Source organism: Cyprinus carpio, chromosome B5 (assembly GCF_018340385.1).
Source record: "Cyprinus carpio isolate SPL01 chromosome B5, ASM1834038v1, whole genome shotgun sequence".
NCBI classification, from domain to species: Eukaryota; Metazoa; Chordata; class Actinopteri; order Cypriniformes; family Cyprinidae; genus Cyprinus; species Cyprinus carpio.
This window is the reverse complement of record NC_056601.1, coordinates 26,927,067-26,939,888: the sequence shown is the minus strand read 5'-3', so window position 1 is coordinate 26,939,888 and position 12,822 is coordinate 26,927,067. Positions and strand designations below refer to the sequence as shown.

At 41.4% G+C, this 12,822-nt stretch overlaps 1 protein-coding gene across 3 annotated transcripts in view; it reads right to left on the bottom strand.

Moving 5' to 3' along the window:
• The window catches only part of zgc:152816 (uncharacterized protein LOC777712 homolog), a 32,493-nt gene extending 20,104 nt beyond the window's left edge, over window positions 1–12,389 (bottom strand). Inside the window, exons 1-7 of one of the 3 annotated variants that reach the window (XM_042725101.1) lie at window positions 12,261–12,389; window positions 9,551–10,100; window positions 8,894–8,993; window positions 8,005–8,051; window positions 7,797–7,913; window positions 6,460–6,585; window positions 6,186–6,353 (exon numbers count right to left, since the gene is read on the bottom strand). In XM_042725101.1, the coding sequence (XP_042581035.1) occupies window positions 6,186–6,353; window positions 6,460–6,585; window positions 7,797–7,913; window positions 8,005–8,051; window positions 8,894–8,993; window positions 9,551–10,093 (1,101 nt within the window). In that variant the 5' untranslated portion in view covers window positions 10,094–10,100; window positions 12,261–12,389. Of the gene's footprint in view, window positions 1–6,185; window positions 6,354–6,459; window positions 6,586–7,796; window positions 7,914–8,004; window positions 8,052–8,893; window positions 8,994–9,550; window positions 10,101–12,245 lie in introns of all 3 variants that reach the window. The other 2 variants (XM_042725100.1, XM_042725102.1) reach the window with 2 other exon arrangements.
• Between the last annotated feature and the right edge of the window lie 433 nt (window positions 12,390–12,822).

Here is a 12,822-nt window from a genome sequence, read left to right as displayed (position 1 = left end):
TAAGGAACATACCAAAAAGCCCACAGTGTTGCTTTGGCTTCCAAATTCCCCAGATCTCAATCCAACTGATTATCTAGAGCAGTGGTTCTCCAACTGGGGTACGCGTACGTGACAGAGCTTTCAAATTCTGTCTGTTTTATCACAAAATACAAACCATAAATGTGTTTTTTCAGCCACAGAAAGACATCAGTAAAACACACAATGTCACGTAAAGTCACATTTACCTCAGGAAAGATTCATTGTACATAAACTGGATAGTCAGCTAGAAAAAAATAACTCTAGGGAAAAGCATTGTATTGCATTCATTTTATTTTACTTAACCAGCTGCCTTCATTTTTACTGTTTGTTTAAAGAAATCTGTCATATGGGAATTTGCAGAGAGACTTCAGATATAAAAACGTGGACTTGTTAGAAAATGTTTACTAAATGAAATCATGGCATGGTGGCTTCACTTGTTATGATGTCTTGGTAGGGATGTAACGATTAACCGAGAGCCGGTTAAAAATGTATTAAAATATGTGACGATTTAAACTGGTTGAGATGCTAAACAAATCCCGATTCAATTGGGGTAGGAGTTTATATGAATGTATGTCTGAGGGGAACTTACGGTTTTTAGAAAAGTTTAGATAGTATTTTCTTTTCATCTTGCTGCTGTATAATGTATATTAAAGTTCACTACGAGTTAAGTTGTGACGACATTATGGGGATTCACTTGGGAGCCCCAATCATCTCTGACTTTAAGAGAAAATGCCAATGAAATTTAGCTAGTGGATTTTGCATACCTGAGCCACTCCCCGTGATTATGGGTATAAAAAGGCGACAGGTGGATCCACCCAGTTTTTGCTTCAAAGCCAAGTGGATAAAGTGTGCTGTTCTCCACAAAGCCTTTCATCATTTGACTGGAAGCTGTTCTGGGTTGGCATTACGGTGCAAACAGTGGTGTCCCTGTCGGCAAGCGATTGCGGTCTTCTGATGACAGACACGATTGTTGTCTTCAGTGTCTGGGCATCCAACATGCTGAAGCGCCGTTCATGGATGACTCATGCATTCACTGCAAACGTATGAGCATAGCCTCGCTGCGGTCTCGACTCTCTTTGGTAAAGGGAGGGGCATCCCCTGTCGTCACCCGTCCTGGTCTCTTTGGCTCAAGCAGAGGACCGCCGGCTGGCGCTCTGGGAGATCTGAGGGTTACAATAAGAGCTTCTCCGCCAGGCACCGCCCCACGGACCTCTTATTCCTCAAGCAGCGAGAGCTCCATTCAATTCCCGAGTGATTCTGTTGGCCCGTCTCGAGCGGCTACCAGCTTTCACTCCGTTCACCTCCAGAAGACTATATGTTGATAACAGCACCAGGGGATGGGCTATCGTCCTCTGGGGATGAAGGTTCGGCGGGGCTGCCCCCCTCAGGTGTTGTCGCCTCCACCGAAACGGACTCAGAGCTGACGGCCATGCTTGGCCGGGCAGCCGTGAGTATCAGGCTGGAGGTCAATAGACCACCCAATCCCAAGCCCTCGCGGCTGAATGATTGGTATCTCGGGGCTGCACACGGCTCACAATCGCATGTTGCTCTGGTGCCTTTCTTCCCGGAGGTGCATGAGGAGCTGACGAAATCGTAGATGGCCCCTTTTACGGCCAGAAGCTATGTTGACGTTCCCCAGGTGGAGAGTCCGGTTGCGGTGCACCTGTGCCCACAAAACGCCGCCACATGGAGGAATTGTCCACGTCTCTCATCCAAGGCCTATAAGCTGACAGCCACGCTTGCAGCCAAGGCTTACAGTGCTGCGGGCCAGGCTGCCTCTGCCCTACATGCTATGGCCATCCTGCAAGTTCACCAGGCCAAGGCACTCAAACAAATGCACAAGGGTAGTTCCAACCTGAGGTTGATGCAGGAGCTGCGTTCCGTGACTGACTTCGCCCTATGGGTAATGAAGGTCACAGCGCGGTCCCTCGGGAAGGTGATGTCCACTATGGTGGTCCAAGAGCGCCATCTCTTGCTCAACCTGGCAGAGATGAGAGATGTCGACAAGGTATGCTTTTTCGACGCTCCTGTCTCCCAGGCTGGGTTGTTCATCGCCGTGGTCGAGGTGCTCCGCCCTGTGCTGAAACTACATCAGGGCTGGCGCGTCGAGCATCTCGCAGGAGTGCGGCACCCCCCATGTCCCAGCCGGCCACTAAGTCGTCCAGGAGGTTGATGAAGGGGATGTGGGGAGCTGCTCTTTATCAGGAGACAGCGGAGACAGGGCCGCTCCTTCCACTGGAGGAGGGCCAGTTGGAGAATCTTCAGTTTATGTTTGTTTCTGTTCTCCACATTTTGAAAAAAAGAGCAATTTCCTTTTCCTCTGGTTTCTCAGGCTCGTGGATTGCAGTGAACGACGCACCTCTTCCTCATTCTCACCCACGAGGCCCCCCTTTGCCAGCGGCCAAGAAGCTGCGGTTGGGAGACGCATTGCCTCTCCACTCATCTCTGGCAAATGATGCAATTGAGCCGGTTGCTCCAGCCGAGGTGAAGCAGGGGTTTTACAGCCCTTACTTCAACGTACCCAAGAAAGGTGGTGGCATACGGCCAATCCTGGATCTGTTAGTCCTGAATCGGGCCCTTCACAAGCTTCCATTCAAGATGTTGACACAGAAGCGCATCACCAGATGCATCCAACCCCAGGATTGATCTGCAGTGGTCGACCTGAAGGATGCTTACTTTCTTGTCTCGATTCTCCCTCGACACAGGCCGTTCCTATGGTTTGCGTTTGAGGGTCGGGCATGGCAGTACAGGGTCCTCCCCTTCGGGCTGTCCCTGTCCCCTCTGTCTTTACGAGGGTAGCGGAGGGTGCCCTTGTCCCGTTACGGGAAGTGGGCATCAGGATCCTCAACTATATGGATGACTGGCTCATTATGGCCCAGTCACGAGAACAGTTGTGCGATCACAGGGACCTTGTGTTCCGGCACCTCAGCCAGATGGGGCTTCGGGTCAACTGGGAAAAGAGCAAGCTCTCCCCTGTGCAGAGAATCTCTTTTTTTCAGTGTGGAGTTAGACTCTGTGAGTATGACGGCGCAACTCACCAGCGAGCTTGCCCAGTCAATGCTGGACTGCCTGAGTTCCTTCAGAGGCAGGACGGTGGTTCAACTGAAACACATTCAGAGGCTCGAGGAGCATATGGCATCCGCAGCCGCAGTCACACCGCATGGATTGCTTAATATGACACCACTTCATCACTGGCAACACTCCCGAGTCCCAAGGAGGGAGTCCCTGGTGCCCTTCTGGGACATCTCTATCGTCCTGGCTGGACTTCAGAGGGGTCCCTTCGAGCCGCTGGATTCAGTTGAGCTTAAGCTCTTGTCTGCTAAGACAGCGCTCCTGACCGCACTCACTTCCATCAAGAGGGTCGGGGACCCAAGGTGAGCGAAGATTGCCTTGTGTTCGGGCAGGCCTACTCTCACGATGTCTTGAGACCCCGGCCTGGATATGTGCCCAAGGTTCCCACCATGCCTTTCCGTGATCAGGTGGTGAACCTGCAAGCACTGCCCTCGGAGGAGGCAGATCCAGCCCTTGCACTGCTGTGTCCTGTAAGAGCTCTGCGCATATATGTGGACCACACCCAGAGCTTTAGAAGCTCTGAGCAGCCCTTTGTCTGCTACAGAGGTCAGCAGAAATGGAAGGCAGTCTCCAAGCAGAGGTTGGACCACTGGATAGTGGATGCCATCGCCCTGGCGTATCAATCCCAAGGCGAGCCATGTCCCCTGGGGGTGAGAGCTCACTCTACAAGGAGTGTTGCCTTCTCCTATGCGCTGACGCACGGTGCCTCTATGCCAGACATCTGTAGAGCTGCGTGCTGGGTGACACTGAACACCTTGGCAAGATTCTACAGTCTCCGCGTTGAGCCAGTTTGTTCCCATGTGCTGGGTAACAGGTAATCGGTGGCTGCACCATTCCCCCTCGACCGCTGATGCGAGCGCCTTTCTCCTCCTCCAGTAAGTTCCCCGGACGGCGAACCCTGGCGGAGTATCCTCTAGCACCCTCGGCAGTCAGACTGGGCGGAGCAGTCTGAAGCCAGGCCCAGTATCGGTGTTAGCTTGCCCGGGTCTCCGGTCAGCCCCTGTACTGGGCTAGGTGTCCATATGGCAATCCCATATGTGTATTCTTCCACGGTAAGGTTTCCCTCTCTGTAACCCGTGTCTTTCCTTGACAGAGTGCTCTGTCAGTCTCTGCTGGCAGTTGTTCCATCCCTGCTCTCAGGTAGGACCTGCTCCAGAGACCTATTCCATATGTCGTACTGCCCCAGGCTTGGGTCAAACCATATGAGAATTTCCACATTACCACCCTACAGGCAGGGTGTGGCCTCCGTAGCACACTTCTCCAGAAGGCTCGCTTCGCCATCGTTTCTGCCTAAGCTGTAACAACAAATCGGAAAGTGTTGAAGCAAATCATTCACTGAAGGTTAAAATCCCTTCTGTTAAGTAATCTCTGTGGGGAAAGGAGCAGCAGCTTGGCTATCTCCAGAAGCGATGTACTCGACTGTGGTGCCTGCGGGTACCAAGGCCAGTGAATTTGTGCTGGGGCGGTGGGAAGGTTATGACCTTTGCGTAACGTTTGTCTGACACGCGGCCGCTTGCCAACATTAGCTAAGTCGTGGGTTATGACGGGGTTCAGGGTGCTTTCCAGGTCTAAGTCATGGGTTGTGATGGGGTTCAGGGCGCTTTCCAGGGCCCCGTAATGTCTTCACAACATAACTCGTAGTGACCGACAGATAGGAAACGTCTCAGTTATGTACGTAACCCTCATTCCCTGATGGATGGAACGGAGACATTATGTCCCCTTGCCACAACCTCGAACCATCGCTGGCGGCCAGGGACAAGTTCTCAGCTCCTCGGCGTAAAACCTGAAGAGTGGATGCACCTGTCGCCTAATTATACCCGTAATCACGGGGAGTGGCTCAGGTATGCAAAATCCACTAGCCAAATTTAATTGCCGTTTTCTTTTTAAAGTCAGAGATGATTGGGGCTCCCAAGTGAATCCCTATATATTGTTGTCATGACATAACATCTTCGTTCCCTCCATCAGGGAATGAGGGTTATGTACGTAACCGAGACGTTCTTAAAGGGTTAGTTCAGCCAAAAATGAAAATTATGTCATAAATGACTCACCCTCATGTCGTTCCAAACCCGTAAGACCTCCGTTCATCTTTGGAACACAGTTTAAGATATTTCAGATTTAGTCCGAGAGCTTTCTGATGCTCCATTGAAAATGTATGTACGGTATACTGTAAGTGCACCACTGCTTTGTTTATAGTGGAAACCAAGGAAATGCTTTAAGTGCCATCTGCTGGCAAAGAGTTAATCTGCATCTCGTTAAGCTCTCATGTCATGCAGAAATTTTTTTTGTATGGTTCCACAAAACTGAAGTCAAACCATTCTGTTTTTGCTTCAAATTTCGAAATTATACAATCTAATTTAGATTAAAAACTGCTCATGTTGCATGTACTGTATGCAGCATCTTTGTTTGGATCATGATTAAAATGCAGTGGTTGCCTCTCATTTTAAATGGAAAGAGCACAGACAAAGCCTTATTTTGTTTATATTTTGTTTATATGAAGAGATTTATTTTGTGTTACTCATTTATTTGATTTGGGCTTGTTTTAACATTTCAATTTAGTTTTGTTATTTACATTATATATAAATTTTATTATTTAGCAGACGCTTTTTTTTCCAAAGCAATTTATAAATCAAAACCAACAAAAGAGCAATAATATGCAAGTTTTATATTTCAATTTCACAAAGAAACATGCAGCATTTTGTCCAAGCAATAATAAAAGGACACATTTAATTTATAATTTGTCTTAAATCTCATTTTGTAAAAAAAAATAAAAATAAAAAAAAAATTGAGAATTGAATCATGAAATCAAAACTGTGAATCGAATCTAATCGTGAGTTGAGTGAATCGTTACATCCCTAGTCTTGAGCAATTCAGTTTTATAGGCTATTAGTAGTTGTAACCATTGCAGTGTGAATGTCGTCTCAGCTATCACTGCAGGAGAATATTACACTACACGATATTAAACCGGTGCTTTTAATGTTGTGGCTGATTAGTGTACATTTTCCACCACCCTAGTTTGTACATTAAAAGATCCCACACTGTCTCTTGAGTTTCACTACAAGTTGACATCACAAGTTATTCAAGATGGTTATCCTCACCTTACAGTCAGTGAACTTTGACTGCCACACCTCACCAAACATGCCTGCAAGCTCCAGCACTTCAGCCTCCACGCCCTCCCCTGAAGGCAAACGTGAAAAACAAACCACCGAAGGCGCATTTGAACGTTTTGTTCGTTTTGGTGAAGGCACATCAAACTTGGGTGGTGTCTGTCAATCAAATATATGCAAACAAAATGTAACTGTCAAGGAAATCCATGATAAATGGATAGATTGTTAAAGTATAGAGGGTGTGATTTGTGGGTTTTCTACTCACATAAATGCCTTCCACTGTTGGTGATAAGTACAGGATTATTGCACTCTCCTTTATGAAGGCTGGTTTCAACTGGAAGTGACTGACCATATTCTGAGCCTCCTTGTGAGAATTAAACTCCAAAAATCCCTGTTACCCAGCAAACAAAATTAATGGACCATTAACATCCATAGAAATAAATAAATAAAGATATAAAAAAACAACGAGAGGGTCTTTAAGACCTGTTTCACATATAATAGGTGCAGTGTTGCCAAGACCGCGGTTTTCCTGTGGAAATGGGCTACTTTAACACTGTTGCCGCGGGTTGTTCTTCATGTCCGCGGGTTAAAGCGACCCCAATAACGTGATATTTAGCCACTGGAATACTAATTTTATTGGAAGATCCCCACTGAAAAAACGTGTATTTTACCCCTCTGAAAGCAATTTTTACTGGGGGACCCCCCTCTAAATGCGACTGGGCCAGTTTTGGGCTAGTTTTGAGTAGCAATTGGGTGGGTTTTGTTGCAAAAACCTATCAACCCTGACTAGGTGTGTATGAGTCTGACTGGAATGTGAATGGGTGAATGATTGAATGGGTGCCGCCATCAGAATGAGACTCCAAACAGCTGATAAAAAACATCACAATAATCCGCAGGTAATCCACAAGACTCCAGTCCATCAACTAAAGGGTTAGTTCACCCAAAAATTAAAAACAATATGAGTATTTTATCCATAATACTGTTTTCTCCAGTGAAAAACACATCTCGTCTGAATCAGGAGAGAAATACTCCCAGATCAAGCACCGTTTACAAGCAAAAACAGTCCAAAACAGTTTTTGACAAATATGTGGGATTTTGATGTGAGACCACAACAGAGGATGGACTTTTTCACTGGAGAAAGCGTTATTATGAAATATGGACTCATATTCTGGCCATAAGGGATTGGTTGAAAGTCATAACTTCCTCAGGGCCTTAAAAAGGCCTCAGGGTGAGAATTTTCAGCAATTTATCATTTTGAGTTAACTATTCCTTTAATTTCACTCAATTCGAATTTAATCCAAATCACACAGACTAGCTTTACGGTGCTATCTGCTAAACTTCACCTTTCACATTCCACAGAATAAATTTGGTCAAGTAAAAGATTTTTACATTTTGATGAACTAACCCTTTAAATATCACTGTAATAAAATTATGTAATAGAAGTCATTAGTAAAGTGTTATAATGCTACAAGACACCGTTAAACGTTTACTGCTCAATCACAATTCACAACACAAAAAATGGTGGGCAAAACAAAGTTGCAATTTACAAAATGGTTCACCACTGAGAATAAATGTATATGTATATATGAATAAATGTCCCACCTTTGCTGGAAACACCAGGTGTTTCACAATTGTCCCGAATGGTTTGCCAAGCTCTAAAAGCTCCCCCACGGCCACAGCACCCATAGGAAACTTGGCAACTACCACTCTTGTATTCGGCTGAGGATAATATAACCACATGAAAAAAAAGCAATTTGAGTGCAAAAATAACAGAAATGAACATAAGACAGCAGCACACAACTTAAATTACCTTAGGAGGGTAGAGGTGGTCTGATGTGGTGGACATGTACTGATCCCCTTAAAAAAAAAAAAAACTTTTTAATTTATGAATTTTGTGCAATTTAGCTGTTATAAAACTGTATACAGTACTACATATAAAATAACTTGCACAAGTGAAATCTAAAATTAAAATATAATTAAATTTTAAAACTTAAATACCCTATGAAATAGCATGATGAGCCAGTTTTCTTTCATACATTGATGTATTTGATGTTTAAACAGGAAGTTGGAGAAAATTATACTTAAGTAATTGCCGTTTTATAAAAAGCCAACAGGTTTAAGCTAATGTCACAATTATGAGAGCATTTAAATGGACAAAAACGAACCTATACAGAGGCATTTACAAGATCAATATTTTTGGTTTCTCCCTTCTGTGAGCACTTAACTGCATCTTTTATATATATATATATATATATATATATATATATATATATATATATATATATATATATATATATATATATATATATATATATATATATATATATACTGTATATGCTTTCACTTTTCCTTAATCCTTCCCTGTTCTAGCTTGTACTATGCTAAACAATGTTTAAAACTTTGTATTACAAGCACTCGTGTTATTTCCCTCTTTAGGTTGAATCACTTGTTGTATTTCTCATCTGTAAGTCACCTTGGATAACTGAGTCTGCAGTTGAATAAATGAATAATGAATAAATGGAAATTGTGGTTTAATTTTTTTAATATTTGCTGTAATTTCCTACATTTGTCCACTTCTAGGAGTAAACTAGTTTGCAGATGATCTTAAAGTTAACAGGCATGAACTAAAAGACACAAAACCTTTTTCTGGGGTGTTAGTAACTAATTTAATAATGAAGTAATGGAATTATTATTCTTACAGTCAGAGTTGCAGGGTCTTTTAGGGGGTGGAAATGAGCGAGTACTTCGTTCTGATTCACGTAATTTGTGCCGGACACCTGAAAGATGGTCTTTCCATGTCTGACAGTCAAGAAAACAAAACATAAGCATTTAGGATCACGATAAAAACACCTTCATCCAGAAAGAAAATCATACAACATGGTATGAGTATAATATATTTATCTAAATAATAATGCCTAACTTTGGATATTCTAGTAAATTAAATATGTTTGTTTTTAAAATATTTTGAACTTCTTTGGACCCCCAAAAAAACATTTCAAAATTACTATTGAATGAGTCACATCTGAAGCCTTAAAATCTCCAATATACATGCAATATATCTATGAGGGCACCAAAATGAAACTCCACTTCACATCATCCCTGTCTTGTCTTGACTTGTCTGGGTATTTTTGTATTCCCTCACTTACCAAAGTTAAGCAGAACTACTCACTGATAGCAGCATGGATAGCCTTACCCATAAAAGTAAACTCTTTTATACCATTAGTCACAATGCCCAGCGCTAATATTTGATTTTACAAAATGTTAATCATTTCTAGATATTTTTGTTGTTTTACTTCAATTGTTTGTTTTATCGCAGTGCACAATTTTCCACATATCTTTTTATTTTTGCTAGTTACCTTCATGGAATTCAGCACACACTTGCAAAGAGAGCATTTGTGTGGGAAAACCATTGGGATGTCACCAGACTCCGTCTCCTCAGTCACATGATCCCCACTTTGTCTTTCCCGGGATGACTTCCTGTGACCCAGGTCCTTTCTTCCTCCTGTGTACCTCTCAACCTTCCTATGCCCCTCCCCTCTCCCATGATGCTCATGGCTCCCATGGCTCCCGTGGCTCCCAGAGCGCCGCGCTGAGCTAGAAGTCAAGGGGCTTCTGCATCTGTCACTGGTGCATTTTTCGGGTGTATTCAGCTTGTCCTGTGAAATTCTGGACTTGTCTCTGTAGTCGGTGTCTGCGGTAGCTGACTCTTTATGGGCTCTCTTCGCCTTGAGCTGCATGATCAGATTAGGCAGGGTTTCTACGCTGATTTCACTTTCAGGAATCTGAGCAAGTGCATCCACATCTTCTGATGACAAGCCGAGCGTCGCATACAGGCTCTGCGCCCCAATAGTCTCGGCTTCATTTGTGTCTTCACTGGCACCGCCATCAAGTGTGTCCATCGCCAACCTTTACAGACAGTAAAGAGAATCAGGCAGCAGTCAGAGATGTCACACAGTCAGAACAGAAAAGGCAAATCTATTACATTTGATTATGGATTTCTTAAACTGAGAAAATGGCACCAGAGATGATAATTATACTACAACAATACAAACATAACATGGATGATATTATTATATAACAGATTTCATTATATTACATGTACATGTTTTCATGCAACACAGAAAAAAACTGAGAAATATCTCAAGTTTTTACACTTATTTACACAGAATGGGACAAAAAAAAGAGCCAAAATATATTGATGTGTTAACACCTGAAGAATAGTATTAGTGGCCAAACTGACCATATAAGCACTGGAAAATATAACTTTGTTTATATTTATTGCTATTAATGTGATTAGGCTGACAGTGGCACCAAGTCTTTACAGAGTCACAGAGAGAGTACACTTTCATGACTGTAAACATTTAAGTAAAATGTTAAATAATGTCACATTAAATAATTTATTTTCAATCACTGTTTTGCTAAACTTTTGTGTTTTAAGTAATACACTTACTTAAATCAAATAATAAAATTAATCATTTTAGCTGTAGCGCATTATTTGAAATTACATTTAAAGTTAATATTTTTTAAATGTACTAAATTATAACAACATTATAAATTTATGTAAAAACATATGTAAATTTATGTAAACATATGACATACTAGTTTCAATATAAATTAACATAAATAACAACATAAATAATTATGCAACATAAAATATAAAGATGTACTTAACTTAGGGGTAGTCAAAAAAGCACTCAAAAGTTAAGCTAACTGCATTTAATATAAATTTAAGTTATCAACCATTTTTATTAATTGCAGTTAACATGCAACCTAAAAAAGTAATGTTTTCAGAAAATTAAATGCAATATTCTTTTGAAGCATATTATTTCTGTAATATGTACTGTCTTTAAATGTATGCTAAAGGGGGGTCAAACTTAATAAAAAAATATATATATATTTTTTTTTCTATATATTTCTTTATGATTGTTGCACAACATAACTTTGATTTGGGGGACAAGTGTGATGCCAAACACCTTAATAAGGCAAGAATTTCATTCTGTAAATGAGAATCTATTTCATCATTGTGATACCAGGACTTCTGCATCACCATAGCATAAAAAAATACACAGTGAAATTAATTTTAATTCAGAAATTAAAAACGTTCATGCATAGAAGAGGCACACTGGCTGCATGTATTAACTGCAAATTAATTAATAGATTCACAATTCACAAAAGCATTTGAAACTAAATGATTATCAATTCACATAGCTGGTAGAGATTAAGAAACTGACACATAAAGTTAAAGCTTATGCTAACTAGACATTGCTTATTAATCAATGTTGATATACTATTAAAATGCTAAATATATGCTGGTTTGTTGAAATCACCATTAACACGTCACAAGATTAGAGTTTGCAGCTATTTACAACAGAATACTATTGGTCTGACATCACAATTTTAATACTGGTACATAAAGTACAGCTTTCCAATTATTGTAAAATAGTAAATCTATCAGACAAGTGCTAATTGCATAGTCCCACCTCAAGCTATATTCATGTAAAAAATACTAAGTCTGGATATTCTTAACTTAAAAATGTCAGGCTCTCCCTGCTTACAAAGTGATGGCCCAACCCCTTTTTGAGTCTGATTTATGTGACAGGTTTGAGGAATGTTCTTAGGTTTTGTGGTCTAAAAGACTTTCTAGTATTGGCTATATGGGCATTATTATTTTGTTAAAATTGCACCTTAACATGAAATATATCTTGCATGTGTCTTGCAATGGTTTTAGAATAATAAACCATCAAAATATTACCGCAGTCAACCTTCTTGATACAGTTAGCCGCAGAGCTAACCCATAGCTAATTATAATGTCTGTCAAAATCATCTTCAAACGCTAAAACTGCCCAAAGCAATTACATTTGTCGTGAAGGCGCATATATAAACACGAACAAGAAACGTGTCGCACGCTGATAAATAACTACAGGTAACTTCGCCAAATGGTTTGATTAACTTTGGCACTGTTGATTATTTTATTACTTTACACCTATAACAAATTAAACGACTACAAAAGAACATTCTATAATTGCTCTTACACAACAAAATAATACAAACAGTTTTAATAATCACCCAAATGTCCGTCAAGAAGCGCTCCTTGATCAATTTGTAAATATCGATAAGACCCCTGGATTTCTTCTTCTGAAATGTGTTGGTAGCGATTCACTCGAATGGTGCAAACACTGCCACCTACCGCTCTGAAGCAATAAATAACCGCGGGACGAGGACAAGACGGACCAAAGGGTCAGTGATTTTTTTAATATGGGCACCAGTACCTGAGTTTATGTAAATGTTTACAATGCAAAATATAGAATGGTAGTACAACAATTAAGGACAGAAGAGAATTAAGTGCAAGGGGCAAGTAAAGTGGCATAAGCAGCATAGTTTTAATGAATGTTAGGCCTATATCAAGCCTTGGGGCACCACAAGACATGGAGGTATTTGAACCCAGCAATTCTTAGGTAGGACCTAAACCAGTTTAGCTAGTTCTGTAATCATCAATCTTGTGATTGTCTGTCAAATGCAGCGCTTAAGGTCTAGAGAGCTACAACTAACAGGTTTTCTAAGAGTCCTTATTAACTTACAGATTAATTAAAACTGTTAGAAGAGTAATTTCTGCTTGATTCTTTTGGGA